The 25,023-nt window shown below is 40.5% G+C and overlaps 1 protein-coding gene across 1 annotated transcript in view; it reads left to right on the forward strand.

Annotated features, from left to right (window-relative positions):
* LOC140070705 (cadherin-8) overlaps window positions 1–25,023 on the forward strand; it is a 291,808-nt gene that overhangs the window by 197,845 nt on the left and 68,940 nt on the right. Inside the window, exon 7 of the mRNA XM_072117492.1 lies at window positions 22,230–22,483. Within this exon, the coding sequence (XP_071973593.1) occupies window positions 22,230–22,483 (254 nt within the window). The remainder of the gene's footprint in view (window positions 1–22,229; window positions 22,484–25,023) is intronic.

Here is a 25,023-nt window from a genome sequence, read left to right on the forward strand (position 1 = left end):
AGAATACAAATAGCTTCTTGAAGCCTACAGTAGCGTTCTATATATTTGATTTCTGGTTGATCTGCTGGTGGCTGTAGTTTCTGCAGTGCATGTACTTGCCAATTCTGAGCAATTTGTAGTGAGACTTGCGACCGCTGTGTTCTGCGCTTAGTGGCGCACATATCCATAGCAAAGGCTGAAGTGGGAAAATTCAGTAGGGGTTGGATTTCTATTAGGCACTAACTCAGTGTCATCTCATCTGGCATAGTAGTGTGCTTCCTTTGATACTTGGCTAGAAAATAGCCATAGGAGAATACAAATAGCTTCTTGAAGCCTACAGTAGCGTTCTATATATTTGATTTCTGGTTGATCTGCTGGTGGCTGTAGTTTCTGCAGTGCATGTACTTGCCAATTCTGAGCAATTTGTAGTGAGACTTGCGACCGCTGTGTTCTGCGCTTAGTGGCGCACATATCCATAGCAAAGGCTGAAGTGGCAAAATTCAGTAGGGGTTGGATTTCTATTAGGCAATAACTCAGTGTCATCTCATCTGGCATAGTAGTGTGCTTCCTTTGATACTTGGCTAGAAAATAGCCATAGGAGAATACAAATAGCTTCTTGAAGCCTACAGTAGCGTTCTATATATTTGATTTCTGGTTGATCTGCTGGTGGCTGTAGTTTCTGCAGTGCATGTACTTGCCAATTCTGAGCAATTTGTAGTGAGACTTGCGACCGCTGTGTTCTGCGCTTAGTGGCGCACATATCCATAGCAAAGGCTGAAGTGGCAAAATTCAGTAGGGGTTGGATTTCTATTAGGCAATAACTCAGTGTCATCTCATCTGGCATAGTAGTGTGCTTCCTTTGATACTTGGCTAGAAAATAGCCATAGGAGAATACAAACAGCTTCTTGAAGCCTACAGTAGCGTTCTATATATTTGATTTCTGGTTGATCTGCTGGTGGCTTTAGTTTCTGCAGTGCATGTACTTGCCAATTCTGAGCAATTTGTAGTGAGACTTGCGACCGCTGTGTTCTGCGCTTAGTGGCGCACATATCCATAGCAAAGGCTGAAGTGGGAAAATTCAGTAGGGGTTGGATTTCTATTAGGCACTAACTCAGTGTCATCTCATCTGGCATAGTAGTGTGCTTCCTTTGATACTTGGCTAGAAAATAGCCATAGGAGAATACAAATAGCTTCTTGAAGCCTACAGTAGCGTTCTATATATTTGATTTCTGGTTGATCTGCTGGTGGCTGTAGTTTCTGCAGTGCATGTACTTGCCAATTCTGAGCAATTTGTAGTGAGACTTGCGACCGCTGTGTTCTGCGCTTAGTGGCGCACATATCCATAGCAAAGGCTGAAGTGGCAAAATTCAGTAGGGGTTGGATTTCTATTAGGCAATAACTCAGTGTCATCTCATCTGGCATAGTAGTGTGCTTCCTTTGATACTTGGCTAGAAAATAGCCATAGGAGAATACAAATAGCTTCTTGAAGCCTACAGTAGCGTTCTATATATTTGATTTCTGGTTGATCTGCTGGTGGCTGTAGTTTCTGCAGTGCATGTACTTGCCAATTCTGAGCAATTTGTAGTGAGACTTGCGACCGCTGTGTTCTGCGCTTAGTGGCGCACATATCCATAGCAAAGGCTGAAGTGGCAAAATTCAGTAGGGGTTGGATTTCTATTAGGCAATAACTCAGTGTCATCTCATCTGGCATAGTAGTGTGCTTCCTTTGATACTTGGCTAGAAAATAGCCATAGCAATAGGATAGGATTGTTTGGTTCTAAAAACTCAAAAAAAAACAAAAAACACAAAAAAAAACAAAAAACACAAAAAAACACAAAAAAAAAAAAAAAAAAAGTAAAAAAAAAAAAAAAGTTATAACTCTCATTTTAAAAATGTTTAACCCCAGGGCTAGGGGTAGAGGACGAGGGCGGGGACGTGGGCGTCCAACTACTGCAGGGGTCAGAGGCCGTGGTCCTGGGCGGGGTGGGTGAGACACCACCTGCTGATGAGGGAGCAGGGGAACGCCGCAGAGCTACACTCCCTAGGTTCATGTCTGAAGTTACTGGGACTCGTGGTAGAGCACTGTTGAGGCCAGAACAGTGCGAACAGGTGATGTCGTGGATTGCTGACAATGCTTCGAGCAATTTGTCCACCACCAGTCAGTCTTCCACGCAGTCCACCCATGTCACCGAAATCCCCACTCCTCCAGCTCCTGCACCTCAGCCTCCTCCCCCCCAGTCTGCCCCCTCCCAGGAAAATTTGCCATTTGAACCGGCATACTCTGAGGAACTGTTTTCTGGACCCTTCCCACAGTCACAAACCACTTGTCCGGTTGCTGCTGAGCAATTTTCCGATGCCCAGGTTTTCCACCAGTCACAGTCTGTGGGTGATGATGACCTTCTTGACGTAGTGGAAGTGTGTAAAGAGGTGTCCGACGATGAGGAGACACGGTTGTCAGACAGTGGGGAAGTTGTTGTCAGGGCAGGAAGTCCGAGGGGGGAGCAGACTGAGGGATCGGAGGATGATGAGGTGACAGACCCAAGCTGGGTTGAGAGGCCGGGTGAACACAGTGCTTCTGAGACGGAGGAGAGTCCTCGACCTGAACAGGTTGGAAGAGGCAGTGGTGGGGCCAGACGGAGAGGCAGGGCCAGAGCTGGTGCATCAGCGCCACTGTCAACTAGTGAAGCTCCCGTGGTGAGGGCTCTTGCGGCGAGGGCTAGATCTTCAGAAGTGTGGAGGTTCTTTAAGGAAACACCGGATGACCGACGGACTGTGGTGTGCAACATTTGCCAAACCAGGCTCAGCAGGGGTTCCACCACTACTAGCTTAACTACCACCAGTATGCGCAGGCATATGAATGCTAAGCACCCCACTCAGTGGCAACAAGCCCGTTCACCTCCGGCCGTGCACACCACTGCTCCTTCCCCTGTGTCAGCTGCTAGTCAGCCCCCTGCCCAGGACCCTGCCACAAAAACCCCATCGTCGCCTCCACGATCCTCCACAGCATCCACCAGCGTTCAGCTCTCCATACCCCAGACGCTGGAGCGGAAACGCAAATATAGTGCAACCCACCCGCACGCCCAAGCCCTTAATGTGCACATCTCCAGATTGCTTAGCCTGGAGATGCTGCCCTATAGGCTAGTAGAGACCGAGGCCTTTCGCAACCTCATGGCGGCGGCCGCCCCTCGGTATTCGGTCCCCAGCCGCCACTACTTTTCCCGATGTGCCGTCCCAGCCCTGCACCAGCACGTGTCAGACAACATCATCCGTGCCCTGACCAACGCCGTTTCTGACAAGGTCCACCTGACCACGGACACGTGGACGAGTGCTGCCGGGCAGGGCCACTATATATCGCTGACGGCACATTGGGTTAACTTGGTGGAGGCTGGGACCGAGACTGACCCTGGGGCTGCTCATATACTGCCGACGCCGAGGATTGCGGGGCCTACCTCGGTCCAGGTGTTTCAGGCCTACTATGCCTCCTCCTCCTCCCACCCCTCCTCCACCTCCTCCTCCGAACTACCATCCGTGGGCACGGCGCCATCAGTCGGTAGCTCTAGGCACAGCAGCAGTGCCGTCGCTAAGCGACAGCAGGCGGTGCTCAAACTGCTGAGCCTAGGCGACAAAAGGCACACCGCCCAAGAGCTATTACAGGGCATCACGGCGCAGACTGATCTGTGGCTGGCACCGCTGAACCTCAAGCCGGGAATGGTTGTGTGTGACAACGGCCGTAACCTGGTGGCGGCTCTGCAACTCGGCAGACTGACACATGTGCCATGCCTGGCCCATGTGTTAAATCTGATAGTGCAGCGTTTCCTCAAGACATACCCCAATCTGTCTGATTTGCTCACGAAGGTGCGCCGCATCTGTGCGCATTTCAGGAAGTCCAGCCCAGATGCTGCCACTCTCAGGGCAGCGCAGCGCCGCCTCCAACTGCCCGCTCACCGACTGTTGTGCGACGTGCCCACGAGGTGGAATTCAACACTGACCATGTTATCCAGAGTTTACCAGCAGCGCAGAGCGATTGTAGACTGCCAGATGTCAACTTCCACCAGAACTGGTAGTCAGGTCAGTCAGCTTCCTCAAGTCTACAATGAGGAGTGGACGTGGATGTCTGATATCTGTCAGGTGCTGAGTAACTTTGAGGAGTCAACACAGATGGTCAGTGGCGATGCCGCCATCATCAGCCTCACCATCCCGCTGCTTGGCCTGTTGAAAAACTCTCTGGTCAGCATGAAGTCGGAAGCTTTGCGCTCGTCACAAGAGACGGGGGAAGAATATTCCCTTGTTGATAGCCAAAGCACCCTGAGGTCTGTTTCTCAGCGCATATCGGAGGAGGTGGAGGTGGAGGAGGATGAGGAGGAAGAGGAGGAGAATGTTGGCGAGACACAAGAGGGGACCATTGTTGAGTCCTTCACTGTTCAGCGTGTATGGGCAGAAGAAGAGGAGTTGGAGGAGTTGGAGGAGGAGGAAATGGACAGTCAGGCCAGTGAGGGGAGTGAATTCTTACGCGTTGGTACTCTGGCGCATATGGCAGATTTCATGCTAGGCTGCCTATCCCGTGACCCTCGCGTTCAAAGAATTTATTCCAGCACCGATTACTGGGTGTTCACTCTCCTGGACCCACGGTACAAGCAAAATCTTGCCACTCTCATCCCTGCAGAGGAAAGGAGTGTGAGAATGCATGAATACCAGCAGGCCCTGGTGCACAAGCTGAAACAGTATTTCCCTTCTGACAGCGCTAGCGGCAGAGTGCGTAGTTCTGCGGGACAAGTAGCGAGGGAGAGTAGGCGAGCAGGCAGCTTGTCCAGCACTGGCAAGGGTACGCTTTACAAGGCTTTTGCCAGCTTTATGTCACCCCAGCAAGACACTGTCACCTGTCCCCAGTCTCGGCAGAGTAGGGCTGATCTTTACAGAAAGATGGTGAGGGAGTACGTAGCTGACCATACCATCGTCCTAAATGATCACACAGCTCCCTACAACTACTGGGTTTCAAAGCTGGACATGTGGCACGAACTGGCGCTGTACGCCTTGGAGGTTCTTGCCTGCCCTGCCGCTAGCGTCTTGTCCGAGCGGGTTTTCAGTGCAGCTGGTGGCATCATCACCGATAAGCGTACACGCCTGTCGACTGACAGCGCTGACAGGCTGACGCTTATTAAAATGAATAAAGGCTGGATTTCTCAGAATTTCCAATCTCCACCAGGTGAAGGAAGCTCAACCTGAATAATTGATCCACTCCTCCTCCTCCTCCTCATTTTCCTCCTTCTCCTCCTCTTTGTACAGTAAAGCAGAGGAAAATGGCTATTTTTTGACAGGGCCCACTGGCTCTTGCTATACTTCATGCATTTAATTTTTCTGGAGGGCCACCTACCCGGTCCTCTGTTTGAAACAATTTTTGTGAGTGCCACATACAGGCACTCAATCTATTCCATTTTTCTGGAGGGCCACCTACCCGGTCCTCTGGTTTGAACAATTTTTGGGACTGCCACATACAGGCACTCAATCTATTCCATTTTACTGGAGGGCCACCTACCTGCTCCTCTGGTTTGAACAATTTTTGGGACTGCCACATACAGGCACTCAATCTATTCCATTTTACTGGAGGGCCACCTACCTGCTCCTCTGGTTTGAACAATTTTTGGGACTGCCACATACAGGCACTCAATCTATTCCATTTTACTGGAGGGCCACCTACCTGCTCCTCTGGTTTGAACAATTTTTGGGACTGCCACATACAGGCACTCAATCTATTCCATTTTACTGGAGGGCCACCTACCTGCTCCTCTGGTTTGAAGAATTTTTGGGACTGCCACATACAGGCACTCAATCTATTCCATTTTACTGGAGGGCCACCTACCTGCTCCTCTGGTTTGAACAATTTTTGGGACTGCCACATACAGGCACTCAATCTATTCCATTTTACTGGAGGGCCACCTACCTGCTCCTCTGGTTTGAACAATTTTTGGGACTGCCACATACAGGCACTCAATCTATTCCATTTTACTGGAGGGCCACCTACCTGCTCCTCTGGTTTGAAGAATTTTTGGGACTGCCACATACAGGCACTCAATCTATTCCATTTTACTGGAGGGCCACCTACCTGCTCCTCTGGTTTGAAGAATTTTTGGGACTGCCACATACAGGCACTCAATCTATTCCATTTTACTGGAGGGCCACCTACCTGCTCCTCTGGTTTGAAAAATGTTTGGGACTGCCACATACAGGCACTATCCAAATTAAATTGTCTCCATAGCAGCCTCCACACGTTGTCTCCATTGCTACCTCCAAAAGTCGTCCATATAGCTGCCTCCATACATCGTCCCTTTATCAAACGAGGTGTGTCAGGCAGAAATTTGGGTTGTTTTCATGGATTCCACATCAAAGTTGTTAACTTTGTCGCCACCCTGCTGTGTTATCCACAAAATATACTGGCAAACTTTTACCATTTAGGGATATTATTTCAGCGCTTCTTGCGCATCTGTTTACATTCCCCTCACCCGGCATATCCTAAACTTATAAGAACGCTACTACACTTGATCTTATACAAAAGGTTCTTAGAAGTGCTGTTTGGGGAGTAGCCTAGAGACAGGGGCTTGGATTGGCGAAAGCTCGCCTGGCAGCGGAACGCCAGCTCCATGCGCATCATGCGCTTCTTGCGCATCTGTTTACATTCCCCTAACCCGCCATATCCCAAACTTATAAGAACGCTACTACACTTAACTTGGTGCAGGCTGGGACCGAGTCTGACCCTGGGGCTGGTCATATACTGCCGACGCAGAGAATTGCGGGGCCTACCTCGGTCCAGGTCTCAAAGGCCTACTATACCTCCTCCCACCCCTCCTCCACCTCCTCCTCCTCCGAATTACCATCCGTGGGCATGGCGCCATCAGTCGGTAGCTCTAGGCACAGCAGCAGTGCCGTCGCTAAGCGACAGCAGGCGGTGCTGAAACTGCTGAGCCTAGGCGATAAAAGGCACACCGCCCAAGAGCTATTACAGGGCATTCCACATCAAAGTTGTTAACTTTGTCGCCACCCTGCTGTGTAATCCACAAAATATACTTGCAAACTTTTACCATTTAGGGATATTATTTCAGCGCTTCTTGCGCATCTGTTTACATTCCCCTCACCCGCCATATCCTAAACTTATAAGAACGCTACTACACTTGATCTTATACAAAAGTGCTGTTTGGGGAGTAGCCTAGAGACAGGGGCTTGGATTTGCGAAAGCTCGCCTGGCAGCGGAGCGCCAGCTCCATGCGCATCATGCGCTTCTTGCGCATCTGTTTACATTCCCCTCACCCGGCATATCCTAAACTTATAAGAACGCTACTACACTTGATCTTATACAAAAGTGCTGTTTGGGGAGTAGCCTAGAGACAGGGGCTTGGATTGGCGAAAGCTCGTCTGGCAGCGGAGCGCCAGCTCCATGCCAAGATCCAACTAACATAGTTTTAACTGCAGCACCTTTAATCTACTACTAGTTCACTGCCTCCATACATGGTCCCCTTATCAAACGAGCTGTGTCAGGCAGAATTTTGGGTTGTTTTCATGGCTTCCATGTTAACTTTGTCGCCACCCTGCTGTGTAATCCACAAAATATACTGGCAAACTTTTATCATGTACCGATATTATTTGAGCACTTCTTGCTCACCTCCTTTGGTTCCTCTCTGCCACCCATTGGTTTGAAGCCTGAGTCCATTTAGGGTATGTCGCCATGACACTCTCTAGCCTGCTGCCGCTGCCTCTGCATGCCGTCCCCTATAGTGTCAGGGTCAATTATTGCATGTTTTAGATACTATCTAGCTTCATTCTGTCACTCTGTCATGGCCATGCTGTTGCCCATAATTTTGGCATAATGGTGCGTTTAAGCAGCCTCAGAGGCATCCATGCATGCTGCCCCTGCTGTTTCCTGTCCATTTCCGTGGTGTTTCCATCCTTTTCTGAGGTTCCCAGGTGTTTGGCCAAGCTTCCCTGTGCAGAGCCTTGGTCCCCTTGAAAAATGCTCGAGTCTCCCATTGACTTCAATGGGGTTCGTTATTCGAGACGAGCACTCGAGCATCGGGAAAAGTTCGTCTCGAATAACGAGTACCCGAGCATTTTAGTGTTCGCTCATCTCTAATCCTGACCTGATGTGCCAAACAACAGAAAACTAAAAAAAACATTAAAAAAGAAGACTTAATTTCTATTCATCTTCATAATATATGATGCATAATTTATTTTTCTAATAATATTTTAAATTTCCCTTATGATTACCGATACACAGGAAGAAGAAAATTAAAAATGCGATGATTGCTTTTCTTTCAAAATGCAAAATATTAGCAAATTTTATCCTTAACAATGCTCTCTCTCTCTATATATATGTATATATATATATATATACATTCCTAAGAGTGGTAAAACACTATTAAAGAAAGACGAAAAGACGAGCTGTATACCTGGGGAGATAAAACAAGAACATAAATCTAGTGGTCCGGGGAAGGAGCTGTAGGCTACAGAAGGTTAGTAAGCATACACATTCCCTAAATCACTGCAGAAGGATCATTACACAGTCAAGTTAAAACAAAGGACCTTCCCTGGTTGATATTCAATAGGAATACAGGGTAGTCTGCAATCTATCAAGCTCAATAAATTATTCCTTGTGTTTTTGCTACTTTCACAAAGGTTTACCAGAAGCTTTCCTATAATTAAGTAAATAATTACCTGCTCGGAGACATGTTCATTTTAGAACACCTTTGCTTTTAATGATTGTGGTTCTAAAGTCTATGATAAATATGGCTCAAGTCACAGATTGTATATGGTGGCCAAGCATGTTGTCGGCAGACTGGATGGGTAATAAATAGTTAATTACTGCTCATCTGTAAAGTGAGGGCTTAATTTAATCACAGTTAAATTTGTTTTGTTTAATAGACCATGATATGATACAATAACATTAGGGTCAAAGCTGCCTGCACCCATTACTAGGTGGTATATACAGGGGGTCCCCTACTTACGGACACTCGACTTACAGACCACCCATAGTTACAGACAGACCCCTCTGACCTGTGATGAAGCTTTCTGAATGCTTTTCTATAGTCACAGATTGCAATAATCAGCTGTAAGGTGTCTGTAATGAAGCTTTATTCATAATCCTTGGTCCCATTACAGCAAAAAATGTTTAAACTCCAATTGTCACTGGGGCCAATTTTTTTTTTGTCTGGATCTACAATTATAAAATATACATTTTCGACTTACATACAAATTCAACTTAAGAACAAACCTCCAGACCCTATCTTGTACGTGACCCGGGGACTGCCTGTAATAGTATAGCCCACAGTGAGCTAAACACTTACCACATTCTGTAAGGGGGAGGAGCATGGCTTAAATATTCTCCTGCCCTGGGGAGTGAAGTATGATAGAATAATTCTAGTGACTAGGTAGTGTGGAGTATGATTATAGGATTCTCTCTTGGATGTTTTTGAATTGCCCTTTGGCCCAGCACTAATACTGCAAATTAGTTTTGTTTTAAGTGTTCCCGTAACATGTTGAATATAAAATAATCTATGTGTGAGCATCACGCCACTTATCATATCATATGTCAAGCTGTTATCACTGATTTTACTGCCTAGCAATAGATTTTATAGTTAAGCTGAGAGACCAATGGCAGTAAAGCGGAAAGTAGCATTCATTTACAGATCTTGACATCAGGAAATTTGAAGAAATGAACCTCATTAACAACGACCTTCTTCACTTTTTAATGCTTTCAGAATACAAAATATACTTTTAGTGAAACCTTGATTTCAAATCAATTAAAAGTATTATCCCATCAACTCTGGCATATTAATAAAAGACTTTCTCCAAATCTAGTAGTGTGAAGATTATGATCGATGGCCATTAATAAAATAGGTTTATGATGAAGTTACATTTCAGTCACTTCTGCTGCAGATAAGATTAAGGCAGCAGAGCTTCATCATGAAATGGTCTTCATCCAGATACATAGATATGTCCTTTTTTATTGTAAAGGGTAACTTTGCTTTGAACATTTTCTATTTAATGGATTGGAAAAAACATTGCAAATATATTTTTTTTATGTATTATTGTATTAATTTTTTTGTAAAAAGCCTTTCATTTATTAAAAACTATATGTAACTTCTCTGTTTAGCACATTCAAACTGACCTCTGTTGAAAGGGGTGGCCACTATTATCAACATTTACTAGGGTATGCACAATCATCCTTGAAAACTTGACCTTCTGTTATCCGTCCCATGTTCCATGACACGTAGCAGCCACTTTTGGGATTTCTGTTGACCTGTGTCCTGCGGCATTTCTGTCCAGCACTAACCCACACTCATTACTGAATTAGCGCCATAAGAAGTACCAAAAGTGGCTGCTGGCAGATCACATGAAGTGCAGGTCTTATAGACATAGGGCACATTGTGGGGGACCGTATAAGGGGATTGTACTTACCCTTGTAAGCAAACCACTTTAAGCAGAGTTCATAAACAGTATCTACTCCTCAAACCTAATATGACTCTCCATGCATCAATACATCAATTTTGAGTAGGTTTAAAGTCATTTTAGTAGAACATTTATCATCCACTGTTACTGTTCTAAGCTCCAGTTCCCACTTACTATCTTGCCAATGAAGATATCCAGTTTTGCATGTCGGTAGAAGATCCATTTTTTTAGACAGTAAAATTCTGTGAAAGTGCATTCTGAACATGGCTACATGTGGTGGTCTGTTAAGGATTTGGTTAACGGTTGATACATCTGTTACGTAGCTTTGCTTTCTTACTGAATTCTGAAAAATGGTTAACTGTTCAAATGAGAAAACTAAAAAAATGGAAATATGAAATCTTAGTAGACCACAAACTGTGGTAACTTAAGGTCAATGTGCTTCTATAGGATAGCTGAACAATGGGTGTCCCATTGCTGGTATGAACATGCTCTCATAACCTGTCCCAGAAACTAAAATCTTAATACATTGGTCAAGAATTGTAGTGTCCTAAAAGATTATTATTTTGTATATAAGAAATGTATACAGATATGATAACATGCTAATTTTATGTATTCAAATTTAAGTAAATACTTTCAGCCATGTCTGCTGCTGTCTGAAGTTCTGACAATGATTTTCTATGCAGTTGGCAGGGATACCATAAATAATATATCTTTGCCAGCTTGGGCAGAAGTATATTAAACTCATTCTAATAGGATTTACTAATCTCTTCAAGTGAGGTGGTCAGACCAATGATGCAAGTGGGCTGTCACTGAACGTCCAGTAAGATCAAGAAAGGTGGCCAACTGGATACTATTTTACTATTGGAAAGATTTGTTTTAATTTTAAACCCTATTGGAGGTTGTTTTTTATATGTTTGTGTAAATACTGGATACAATGAACCCCTATTATTGCTTCTATGTCTAAGTTGTAATCCCCTAAACAAGACAGTGCTAATGGACACTACTTGCTTCCTTCCTTTGCTTAGTCACATAGTGGCTTAAAATAGCCTGTGGAAAATGTAATTATAATGTGGGTTTAATGAAATTTAATGCAACAGCTCAATAACTTTTACATATGTAGCTAGAACTAACTCAAGCTATTCGGTTTGGTGCACTGTCATGTGTAATTAGACTTTAATAAAGTAACATCTCGCTTTTTACGGATATTAGTGAATGCATCTGTCTTTTTATACAATATGTTGAAAAATTATTAAGAACAATGACTTGTGCTGAGAAGAAACTATACAAAAGCAGTTGAAATTTATTTGACTAAAATATCCACTGTGCAAAGTTACTGTATTTTTATTAGTGTTTTTATTATTAGTTTTTTTTATTCATTCAGTTACTAAGCACAGTAGGGCCATGTACCAATTCCTGCATCCGATTCATGAGAATTAAAAAATAAACAAAAATAGCACAAATTTTATCCATCTGTTACAGCAAAGAAGCTGTTTTCACTTGAAAAGGAGAAAGCTAACGCGAGTTGCAGGTGATAACCTTTTAAGAGTTATTGTTGAACCAAATGGACATTGCCATCTTGGCATCATTCACTGGCACTGGGCCGTCCGGGAGGAGGGTGGGTTTTTTGTCATGACAGACCAGGAATTCCCACAGAGGCTAAAGCAGGCCTGAGACAAGTTTAAACCAAATATAAGAAACATAACACCCCTTTCCCCAGAACACACAAAAAAGATAAGCAAAAATAGAAAGAAATACATCTCTCTACACTGAAGTATAAAAAAATCTCTGAGTTTAGAGGAGGTTTTTTTTCTCTACAGATCACAAGATCACATTGTTTTTAAAGGTATAATTTGTTGTGCCAAAAGTAACTACAAAATTTGGTTTCACTGTGAATGTATTGACCCAAATATTAGAGGGATGCTTTCATAAGAAAATTGTACGACTGCAATTCTATTTCTCAATTATACTATGTTTGAAATTTTAAAAGGTTGAGATTAAATAATTTATGAAATTGGCTTTAGGTTGGTGTTGAATTTAAAAAAGTTATGTAATGCATAAACCTCTAGGGGGTCCTTTATCTTTAGTCAGCACATTTGTGCAAGCCTTTTCTTGTTTTTTTCCAGGTTTTGGACCTGTTTCATTTATCTTAGAGGTTGATATATTTGCAATTTTTTAACCACAATGTGCGGCAAACTTTGCAAGATCAGTAGCAAAGTCACAAATTTAGGCGCAAATATGTCAAATGTGCCAAAGAAATTGGAAAAGTTACAGAAAAAAAAACAAAATTTGCTAAAGTTAAATTAACCGCCCCTAGTGTATTTAATGTTTAGGGATAGGTACTTAAAATGCTTTACAGTCTCCTTTGTGGGGAGACTCATCCTGTACCGGTGACATTAGATGATGTAGGTATGTTTCTGGGCATGGCAACACCAACTGCTCCTGCATCTTCACACCTCCTACCTCTTTTCACCTTGCTGACTCCAACTGCTGGCATTTTATTCATTTATAGTATTGACAATTGATTTTTGGCTCTTACTGCTTTTAGTAGTGTGTTTATAAATCAGCTCCCCCTCATTTACTCACACTGACAGTTGATAGATAAGAAGCTGATGAGTCTGTTTTTAATTACTTAATACTACAGAAAGTGACTGGATAGTTATAACTCCTTACAGAGCTAAATTATCAAAGGGAAATATTCTCAATATATAAAAAAAAGTCCATATACATATCCTTAAGTATCTGCTGTGTGTAGACTTGTGTAGGCTTTCATAAACACTGCTCACTAATGGAGCAGGAAACACAGAGCTAAGAATCTTTTTTCCTTAAAGGGGTATTCCCATGAAGATAAGACTCTTAAATATACTCAGGATAGCAAAATAACACATTCTGTAATTCACAGTTATTAACAAAAACACAGCGTTTCAGAGCAATTCCAACCTGTCTTTATCAGTCCGGATATATACAATTTCAATTGTCCCAGGATCCAACCGTTAATCAGAAGTCTAGGATTGGGCAGGACAGGTTGTTCTCCTGTATGACAATGCACTGAGCTCCTCTTTGCCTCCACTCCTCTTGCATTCTATAAAGAGCACATACACATATGCACACGTACACCCACAACAAAGTGAGGAGAGTAAAGCTATAAGATACAGGCAGATAAGGTCTTAAGCCAGGGGAAGGAGGCACAGCAGTGCTGATAGTGTATGTTGTGGCTGAGATATCAGAGCTGAAAATGTCATTGTGTGTTATATGCATCTCATGGATCTCATCATCTCTCATCTCTCTTTTAAGTGTCAGATACTAGCAAGTGTTAAGAAGCTAAATGAAAGTGTATATAAACCTGGACCCTGATAATCTAACCACAATGTTAGCACACAGCATCTCACAGGGTGTACTTTTTAACGGGGAACAACCCAAAGGGAGACTGTTGCTCCCAATAATGTGCAGTCCCCCTTCACAAACCCTTTTCCCAAAAACCTTTCCCATCACAAACAATGCAAGAATGTAGATAATATCATGATATAGATGGCTGGACAGGAAAAAGAACCACACATAGGTTAACAATTGTACAATACCATTATGTAGATCTAATGATATGGCAATATTTTTGTAAAATCCAGGAATGAGGGAAAACATCACCCACAAGTCACAAGAAAGGCAAAAAGGATAGTGTGAAATAAGTAGGACTGTGGATGCCCCAGATGTATTGCCACTTGGCTTCCTCAGGGGTAACTGGTGTGGGAAGGGGCACCTATCTACATACCTGTGTTGTCAATTAAAATAAGCTGCAGCTGTGGCTAGTTTGCCGGCAATTGGCACCTAACATCTATATCTGGGTGATCCCAAATTAAAATCCTCCTTGATATACAACCAAATTATTTTCTGTGTCTTCATCTTTTATCCACACTGAATCCATGTATCCATTTAACATACTATCAGTGTGATAAACAGGTAAGGGGAAGATTTATGTTTCAGTAAGTCCCAATTTAATTGTATTTTACTGATATTTTTTGTGGTACAAAACACAAAATAAAGTTTTTGTGAAGTATAATGAAAATTAAGCGTGTTTTTCAAAATTTCTGGGAATTAAAAAACTGCACTACTTCTTGAAAGCTATTTGAAATGATTAAAAAATATACACAATGCATAAAACGATATTTGTAATTAGGATCCATGAGATAATTCTTTGACTGATAAACCATCTTTATTACTCATTGGAGCCATAAAACATGGTTTGGGTGCCCCAATAGTTAAGAAAGATATGGGTCCTAGAGGTAGGTAAATGCCCACAATGGGAAAATAGTTTTTTAACAGAGATAGAAACTAGTAGCTCCAAATGGCGTTGTAGCTCTTTGGGGCCTTGTTGTTTCAGAAACTGATTATTATATCAGAGCTTAAGCTTCTCTGGTATTTTCGTAATTACATTCAACTCCTAATTTTATGTTCTAATATTCCTTTATATATGTTCATATACCAAAATATAACAAGATCGGTAGATAGATAGGATGAGAAAAATCTAATTGGTGAACAGAAACTATAACTTTTAATAGGTCATAGTTAAACTGTAATCAACCATGAAAAAAAAGTGATATGGAAAATGAAAATTGATATTTTATATGTATTATGTTCACTATTCACTAAATGGATATTCATTAATATAAACCTACAGTTAGTTATTACAATACCTATTATGTATTCTATAAAAAATGTTGACATATTCCTTCGCTTTTTTACAGTCATGAATGATGAAAATTATGAAGGTGAACCAGTAAATACCATAAAGAGTATCACACTAGCAACATTGAAAAGACAAACATTAGGCCATTTTTAAAGTTGAGAGGACTTAGTCGAGCAGGGAAATACCTTACGTAAAAAAAAAAAAAATCTATATTTTTGCATTACAATACTAAGCTACGGATAAAATTAAAGTTCTGGGTAAAATTCTTTCTTAATGTCACCTTGATATTAATAGGATTTTACTCTTAAATCCTGGCAGTTCCTTACTTCTACTTCTTTAAACAATATGTCAGATTTCGCATCATACAATCTCATTACATAACAGGTGTAGAGTTGTTCAGTAAGAAATATGCAAGAGAGTTAATATCTTTATTCTGCAATATGTTCCATGTAAGCCTGATATTTGCATATTCATTAGTTCTGGCATTTTACAGCTCATTGTCTCTAGTCTGCAATATCCCGAAAATTTGGTGGATTAAAGCACATTAACTTACTCTCTTATGTGAATTCCACTGGGGATTTGTATTGTTGTACTTCAAGTTCCCATTTTCACTAAACCTTGATACACATCATCCAAGCTTGTGCGCCAGAAAGAAATATTTGGCCTTTGTACTGTTTTTTTTTTTTTAATTTAGAACTGTTGAAATGAATTCAAATGTAAATGACCTTAGAATATAGTAAAATTAGGAAATAATGACTTGCATTAAGAGGGACTATATGAGAAAACGCGAGTTTTAGAACATTTCTAAGATAATGTGATGGAGTGGTGCCACTAAAGACACCTTTCTCTTATAAGTGGATAAGGGATAAATATAAATATGCAATCTCTGAAGGAATTATGAGAATGGGGGCACCTAAAATCTTCAAAGACTTCTGGTGTCAGCTCATTTCTGACTTATTTTTCCATTTACGGAAGAGAGCTATCCCAAAAGTTTCATAGTAGTCAATGGAACACTTCTTAGACATAAACAACAACAGTCAATACACATAAAGTATTTCAGGGGTCTTTCAAGGCCTTGTGATCCTTGTGACAGCTGGAGGTCCAAGCAATCAGAACCCCAGCCAACAGGTACTTCTCTGGTATCTTGAGTATAGAGGGCTCAGTAACTTATATTGAATATATGGATACAATTAAAGAATAATTAATTAATTAATTCATTAATTCATTAACTAAGATTAATTAATTAAGACGATCAGTTAAAAAACACAAGTTTGTGAGTGTATATTTGTCTAAATATGGCAAAAAGTAGTTATGATGTAAATTCCAGTCTGTTAAGGATTCTGAAAGAATTTTCAATGTTGTAGCAAATTACTATTGAGAATACTGAGCAAATATAAAATTGGATACATCTATAAAAAAAACATATGTGGTCTTTTCACCATTCAGCATGAAGTATCATTAATAGTAATTCAATAAATAGTTTCTGAACATCTCAGCATTCTCTGTCTCAAAAAGCCAGGGCATTTACTTATTATATGTGTTGCCCAATTAATTTTAATTGAGAACTTAAAGGGGTATTCCCATCTTGGCATTTACATTTAATTAAATTCATTTGCCATATGTTAACATTTCTTCAATTGGATGTTATTAAAAAAATGTTCCTGTGTAAAGATAATTTCTCATAAATGTTGCCATGTTGTCTCTTAGAAATGAGATGGCTTCCTCGGACTATCACATTTTGGCAGTAATGGCCAGACATGCACTATAAAGTCCTGCCTGACCACCGGGCTTCACCAATCATTACCACAGGACGGCTGTAGGATATGTAGTAACTTTTATGTAGAAATTTTATAAAAAAACCTGTGTCTTTGTGCAATCACTCCAGCAGAGGTGGTCGTATCCAAGGACATAGTCTTGTTTCTAAGGGACCATATGACTACGTTTATGAGAAATGATCTTCACACAGGTAATTTTTTTAGTAACATCTAATTGAAGAAATGTATGTATATGGCAGATTAATGAAATTGACTGTGAATGCCGAGATGAGAATACCCCTATACAGGCGGTCCCCTACTTAAGAACACTCGACTTACATACGAACCCTAGTTACAAACGGACCTCTGGATATTGGTAATTTATTGTACTTTAGTCCTAGGCTACAATGGTCAGCTGTAACAGTTATCAGAGGTGTCTGTAATGAAGCTTTATTGTTAATCCTGGTTCTTATGACAACCCAACATTTTTAAAATCCAATTGTCACAGAGACCAAAAAAGTTCTGGCTGGGATTACAATGATAAAATATACAGTTCCGACTTACATACAAATTCAACTTAAGAACAAACCTACAGACCCTATCTTGTATGTAACCCGGGGACTGCCTGTAATATACTTTATTTCACATCTACGGATGCTGACAGGTTATTGAACATAATTTAAAGGTTCCTCCTGAACACTGATAATCACAGAAATAGGATTACACAAATGTGTTACTATATTGAGATACATTTAAAACAGTTTGCTAACTAATACCTGTACAGCTTTTTCATCCCTAAAAGCTGTACAGCTATTTAATAATACAACAAAAAAATTTTTTTTTTAACATGTTCAATTGAAAATTTGGTGTACTAAAGCACCAAAAATGAAAAACAAAATGGCTGTCCAAAAAAGGGAAATAAAACATATAAAGTTGTCAAATATCTGATGCTGCTTTTAAATGCCTGTTTAAAGCCTTTCTGTAAAATTAGCATATTTAACATTATCTTAGCACCAAAGAATGTGATGGTAATTCATAGGAGGATTTGGAACAGTTGTTATTTTTATATAAAAAATCTGTAGATGTCAATGACCTAGATTAGCATCATGTCATTAACATCTCGCTAGTCCAAGGGATGGTTAAACTCTCCTAGGAGGCTAGTCTGCCAAATCCATTAGTTTGTTATTATTTTTGTCTCAATTTTGTTGTTCTTAAAAGCTGTCTTGATGTTTAAAAGTGCCTTTGTGTACCACTAAATACAATCTATGTGATGCCAGTGACTGACAAAATAAGCATGGGAACTGGAAGGAAACTCCACATCTCTGTAAAGAGTATTATTTCCAATTTACCATTACAACTGATTAAAAATGTCAGGAGTCAGTGCCTCACTGACTTTCCTGTATGGCCCGAGGCTCACGCTACCTATCGCTGCTTGGGACTATAGGATGGCATTTTCATTCAGTGGAATTACAAGGGACTTGTTCAAAAATGCTACAAGGTGAGACATCCTAAAGGGAGACCCACATAAATATTGAACAGTGCAGGAACTGTGGTGCCATTTCATCATATGGTCTTTAATTCTTAATGGTTACATTCCCCTACACAAAAGTATAACTAAAGCTGGAGAAAGCAGTCGCTCCTTGACTCCTAATGCTGCACAGTTTGTTTTTACAGTTAGTGTCATACGTTAAGTAAGTAAATTTAATTCATATTCTTGGTATTAACATTATGGTAACCAATTTATGAGTTTATTTTAAGATCACATATCTGTACAATGATCATCATGATTTTATTAAAGTTTAAAAGCATAGTGTCAATTCTCAAATGATTGCAGCCACAGGTACCAGAATAACAAAGAATGGAGGCTGAAGTATGTGCAATAGCCAAAGCTGGCGCCAGCACTGGGCATACCCGGGCAAGTGCCGGGGCCCAGAGCTGCTGAGAAGGGGGTCCAAATAAAGCTGTACATAATGAATCCATAGTAGGTGAGGGGCACTTTATATAAAATAACCATAAGGAGGCTGTAAATAAAATAATCACGAAGGAGCTGTTTAGGATGATAAACTAGGGAATATTTTAGGGAACAGCAGATTTTTTAGCTTCTGAATTTTTAATGCTGCCACATGAATTCACTGCAAAGGGCCTACTGAGGCCTACTGAAACCACTCAACTGAACCTGGTAATGGCTGGCCCTAGTAACTACAGCTGAGTTCCTGGACATAGACTATTCCATTGCAGACTAAATCCCTTACATAACCATCAAGCACAGACAGCTCTTACTAACCATATATGTCTATCTGACTTTCAAAGAAAGATAATGATCTGATTTAAAGGAGGGCTAAGGTGTCACATTGTACGTCCTGTCTTCATAAGTGTCTCTAGTCACATAAAAAATACAGTTCTACATCTCACTCCTAGACAGAAGGGGCCATAGTGGGCTTCGAGTGGCAATTACTGATTTTACCAAAGGTAGAAAATGTCTGAGTAGCCCCTACTGTGGGGTTGGAGTAAAATTACTGATAGTGATCAGATGTTAAGAGGAGTCTACCAGATCCCAAAACACCACACAAGTAAAAGAGCATTATGTAGAACATTTAATTCGCTTTATAGACATAAGAATTTCAAGGTTGTAGAGAAATTTACATTTGCTCTTTTTGCAAATTAGCATGTTGCAGGTCGAGGGGCAAGTCGAGGTCATGCCTGCGGATGCACATGTTTTCTGCATTCTACGCTGCCCAACATCAGAGGTGAATTTTCTACAAAATGACACGTCAAAACTGGAAAGTTTATAAAGTGCCCTATATAATGTGGGTTTTACTTTAAACACTGGCAACCATATATGCAGTGGCATAGTCTTTCCAACAGTGAATAGCTTCCAATAAAAGAAAGAAAAATAATCACCTGTCTATTTTGCCAGACAATTAAAGATTTTCTTTCACAACGTGGGTATCCTTCCAAACATGTTCTTTCAGCACTATCAGCTCAACTAGACTCAGTCTAGACCCAGATGTAAAAGTGGAATCCCCTACAACAGCTGAAAGTAAACTGTAATGTAAGAAAAGTGTACATGACCAGGAGATCTGTTGAAGTAATATACCTTCAAATCATGAGCAAAAGGTATTTGAGCACTCAAAAATAGATCTGTAGGTCTTCTTGCATTATCTTTGGTGGGAAGCCAATATAATAAAACCTTTCTAATCCATTATTTTACGTAGGTTAGAAAATATTTAAATGCATGGAATACAGGGAGAATTTTACAGAATATAAAGCAGTAAGAACTGAGAGCATTTACTGTACAAATACCATATAAGGGTACATTAACCCACCCAAAATAAAAAAACTTCACAAAACACTCTTAAAAATCATTGCTCGTATCCCTAAATGGTTACTTTACATGGTTGCAGTGTTAAAAAATTAGTGAGTAGACCCTAGTCCTGATTGACAGGTCTCACTGCTACCAGTACTTAGGATCCATTTGCCAATATTCAACTATAGCTCTATAGTAAATATTTTACACAGTGCCTTGCTGGAACATTGAGACATGATTCAGCGCTTCATGCTCTGTAACCAGGGTGATTTCATATAAGGTCCTGTACCCCATAACATTTGCAAAACCTACCCCATGTCAGTATCTAATCACATGAAATCACAGCATGCCTTCATGGATGCATGGAGAGAACTAGAATGCTGTGATTTTATGTGATCAGATAAATACATTGGGGTAGAATTTGCAAATGTTAGGAAGTAAAGGACCATAGATGTCATCACCCTGCTCACAGGGAGTGCTGAACTGAGGCCATGCCACCTATGATTCTCAGCTGTATGCCAGGTAAGAGAACAAAGTTGATTTTATGGGGATGTATTGGAAACGATTTGTAGCTAAAAGAAGGGAGGTATTTACTTAATAGGGCAGGTCACTTGCATTTGTATTTGTGAAAAATGCGGTGGCATGTTCTCTTTATGGTTCGCAGTATAATGTATACATTTGTAATACCCGTAAGACTTTAATCTCATTGCACCCTTAAGCCACTCAATCTTTGACCAGTGAGCAAAAATGGTTGCCACATAAAAAATTTAGTTGCTTTGTAAATAGTAAAGTATGTGTATCAGTAGAAATTTACAACTGCGCTATTCTCAATTCCAATACAATCAAAACTTTTCTGGCTTTCCAGGACATTGCTAGAATATTTATTGCTGCCACTACGAAGTAGAATATGTCCCACAAAACTCATACAGGAAGTATAACAAAATAAAAACATAAAGAAGAAAATTGACAGTTTTCTCAAGGGGTTAATGAGAGCATATGACAAGTTTCTATCCCACAGTTAACTTACTGAAAGTTACCAGGCTGACTGCCATTGCCATGGTGCCATATGGAAGTGAACAGTGATTGATAAGTTGTCCTGTGCACGTCTATGTGGAATGTAACAAGTATGTTTCTATATTTGAATCAAAGTTTCTTAACAGACAGAGACATCCTCATAGATTAGAAGATTTGCAGCATTTTGTGACAGCTGATGCGAGATTGACATTTCTCATTAAAATGTGCACATGCTATTAGCTTTCTTTAATTCGGCTTGTTTCTGATGTCAGCTGATTTCTGCAGATTAGCTGTGCGTACTAAAATATAAAATTACATGGCTATATAAAACAGTTCAAAGATTGAAAGCCTTGTCTATATACTATACCAATGTCTGAGAGAGTATATTACACTATCCAGTTACTATACAGTATACAAAATGTTTCCACAAGTTCCTTGTAAAAATTGCAGAAACAATGAAAACCCAAGTAATGCTATCATTAAAATTGATTTTAGGAGAGTAATAACCAAAAAAAAGTACCCTCCTGTTAAAAAATAATGCACAGGATAGATAATGGTTTATTGCTGTGCATAATACTACCTCGGCTGCACATATTCCCTTGTATTTTATGCATTGTCTAAGAAATACTAAAATATTTATCGCACCTTGAGGCTGTATTAGAAATCACCTCGTTTATTTATTTTTTTTTACTAGCAAGTCCCTGATTAGGAATTTCAGCAATATGCAGCTAGAGCTATCACTGATAAATTTTTACTGTTTATCTGATGCCATTCTCCAGCCACAGACAAAGAACATTTTGCAAATTTCAAATTAAAAGAGAAAAGTAAAGAGGTCAGGGAACAAAAAAGACTGACTTCATTGAGGCAACATAAACAGATATCAATAAATGCCCACACAATTTACAGGCTCGGCCTGAGCAAGTAGATGGCTGATACTGTGGTTACATTAAAACTCAGTCAATGTGCTTAAATGAACATAACTTTCATCCATCAGCATTAAATTCATTTGTTCTTGCTTCTGTGGTCATTAGTGAAAGACATTTATCTTTGTCATTCTTAACAGCCTTTGGACTTCGAGAGCAAAAAATCCTATATACTGAAGTTAGAAGCCGTCAATACTCATATTGATCCACATTTCATCAGTGGGGTACCCTTCAAAGACACCGCAACAGTAAAAATTACTGTGGAGGATGCAGATGAGCCACCAGTGTTCTCATCACCTACTTATCTCCTAGAAGTACATGAAAACGCTGCCATCAATGGTGTCATTGGCCAAGTTACAGCACGAGACCCTGATTCAACATCAAGTCCGATAAGGTAATGTGTCTAGATTTTTAAAATCACCAAAATATCAAAAAACTTTTCATAGACAAGAAAAGTAGGCTGCAATCAACCGGTTGATGCAGATTCTTGGTGAATCGAAACACCGCTTGTAACATGCTCCCTCTAATAAATTAACCACTTTTCATAGTCATGACATGAGAGTTATGAAGTTATTGTAGTTCTTGGTTTGTATACAGAGGGGCAGATTTATCAAGTGTCTAAAAGTCAGAGTATTTCCAGTTGCCCATGGCAACCAATCACAGCTCCCCTTTAAAATATTCATGAGCACTGGTAAAATGAAAGCTGAGCTGTGATTGGTTGCCATGGGCAACTGAAAATATTCTGACTTTCAGACACTTGATAAATCTGCCCCAGAATACTGGTTACTCACTGAAGTCATATAAATTCAAAGAATTTCTGAGAAATAGTTAATGAGACCCCAAAAAAATAAATGGATAGTGATTCTTAGTTTAGCTGCATGACGTAAAGTGAGGCTACTGTGCCATGCATACACGTAGGAGTGGGACGCAACGTAGCTTAAAATGGCTGTCCGGCTGTTTAAAATATAAAATATGCAGGTGACCTGATGGGGCTATAAAAAAAAAACAACTTATAGTTACCTCCTCTGCGTTTCCGCCATCTGTTGGTGCCATGCCCCTGTTGATTTATATGGAGCCTGGCGCACTTCATTCAGACTATTTCTGCCAGCCTGGCATTCCCCGCCCGTCCCCTGCTGCCCTGCTTATAGAGTATCAGTTTCAATGCATATCAGGCACAGTGGCAAGGGAGAAATGTGCATTCCAGGCGGCAGATGTAAACCTGTGGGACTCCGTAAACAAACAGGGGTATGACCCCAACAGATGCCAGTGTGAGACAACAGGAGTGCCAAAGGAGTATAAGTTTATTTATTATTTTTTAACTAACCCCCTCATATATTTTTTTTAAACACCCAAAAAAACCCTTTAAGTGTGACCTGATGGATTCATTTTGTTAGTTGTGGACACCTTCCCTTCTCAAGTCATGCATTACATATTACCTATATGTAATGTAGGTATATAGGAGGAAATTTATCAGAAGTGTATGAGAGCAAAACTGTTCTACTTGCCCAACCAATCAGAGATTTCATTTTCACACAGCTGTGTATAACATTAAGCTGAGCTCTGATTGGTTTACATGGACAACTAGAACAGTTTTACCTCAGACACTTCTGATTAATCTCCCCCTATACTGCTTTTATTATACAGCATATCAACCATCTTATGTAACTAACCCCATCAAGCTTATTTGTATATACAGAAGATGCCTCTGATGGCTGAGATGACATCAGAGTCTAGCTAAACAGGCTCCGCCTTCTCGTCCATGATGTCCCATTACATTATCCGCTGCTAAATTATAGAAACTACATTTAAAAGCAAAATTTAGACAGGGTGAGGTTTCATTCATTTGTTACACAACACATTAAGAATACATTTAATATAAAATTATAAAATGAGAACCAAGTTGTTGTAGCTTTCAGTGATGGATAAACATATACTCCTTGGTTTAAAGAAACAATATGGTGATTTTTACACAGAACATTGCCAAAGCATATGCTAACTGCTAATCCTAGAATGTGTGAAAAATAGCATATGCCTGCTGTAGTGTTCTTGATAGCCACATTGATTGAGTACATGGAATTATGATGTTTTTGTAACAAATAGTTGCTCATTTTGTCTTTGATATTATCATGTCAGATGTTGATGCAGAGTCTTGTTATGCATAAGGAAATCACAGAGAAGTCTTGATCATCCTAGCATGGTTTCATCCATCAAAGTATTTTTGCTCACCTTTCCTTTGTAAAACTCCAGTGTGTTGGACTGTGTTCTATCTGGTCTATAGTTAGTCCTGTTCTATTGCCTTATTAAAACTTCACCTGAGGCTGTTGTGTCCTCTACAGTGCCATAATCAAGGAGAAGTTGAGCACGGACATTGCCCTCAAAAAGGTGTTTGATCTTACTTTGATGTTTGGCTGCAAGTGAAATTGAAGGACAAGTCTGTATTACGGATGCTCTGCTATACAAGAAGTGTCTGGACACAGATATGTTTTCTAGTGTTTTATAGTGCATCTGCAAAACAACCCAAAGTACCAAGTGTATTTAACACTGTTAATTCCTTAAGTATGCAAAGTAAATTACAGTTGGAGTACCATTATAGAGTCACAGTGCACCTTGTGTTCGCTGGTTTACTTCAAGAAAACCAAAATCCTTCATGATAAACCAAGGACACTTACACATAGATCCAGGCGTGGTACTGTGGTAGCCTTGTTTTATTTGTTATCCATGCCCTCCTTCCTTTTTACTTCCTACTTTTAACGTTATGTTAATGAGCAATAAGGACCATGGGGACATTATCAGAGTGCCTCTGTGCTGTAGCCTCACTAGCTGCTACACTGCGCATGAGCACTTATCCCCTCCCACTGTGTAAGATTACAGAAGGTAAAGGGTGGGGAACATGATGAGCAAGCAGAGGGGGAGGTAGGGAGTTGCTCCTGCACA

The sequence above is a fragment of the Engystomops pustulosus genome, chromosome 7 (genome assembly GCF_040894005.1).
Source record: "Engystomops pustulosus chromosome 7, aEngPut4.maternal, whole genome shotgun sequence".
Lineage (NCBI taxonomy): Eukaryota > Metazoa > Chordata > Amphibia > Anura > Leptodactylidae > Engystomops > Engystomops pustulosus.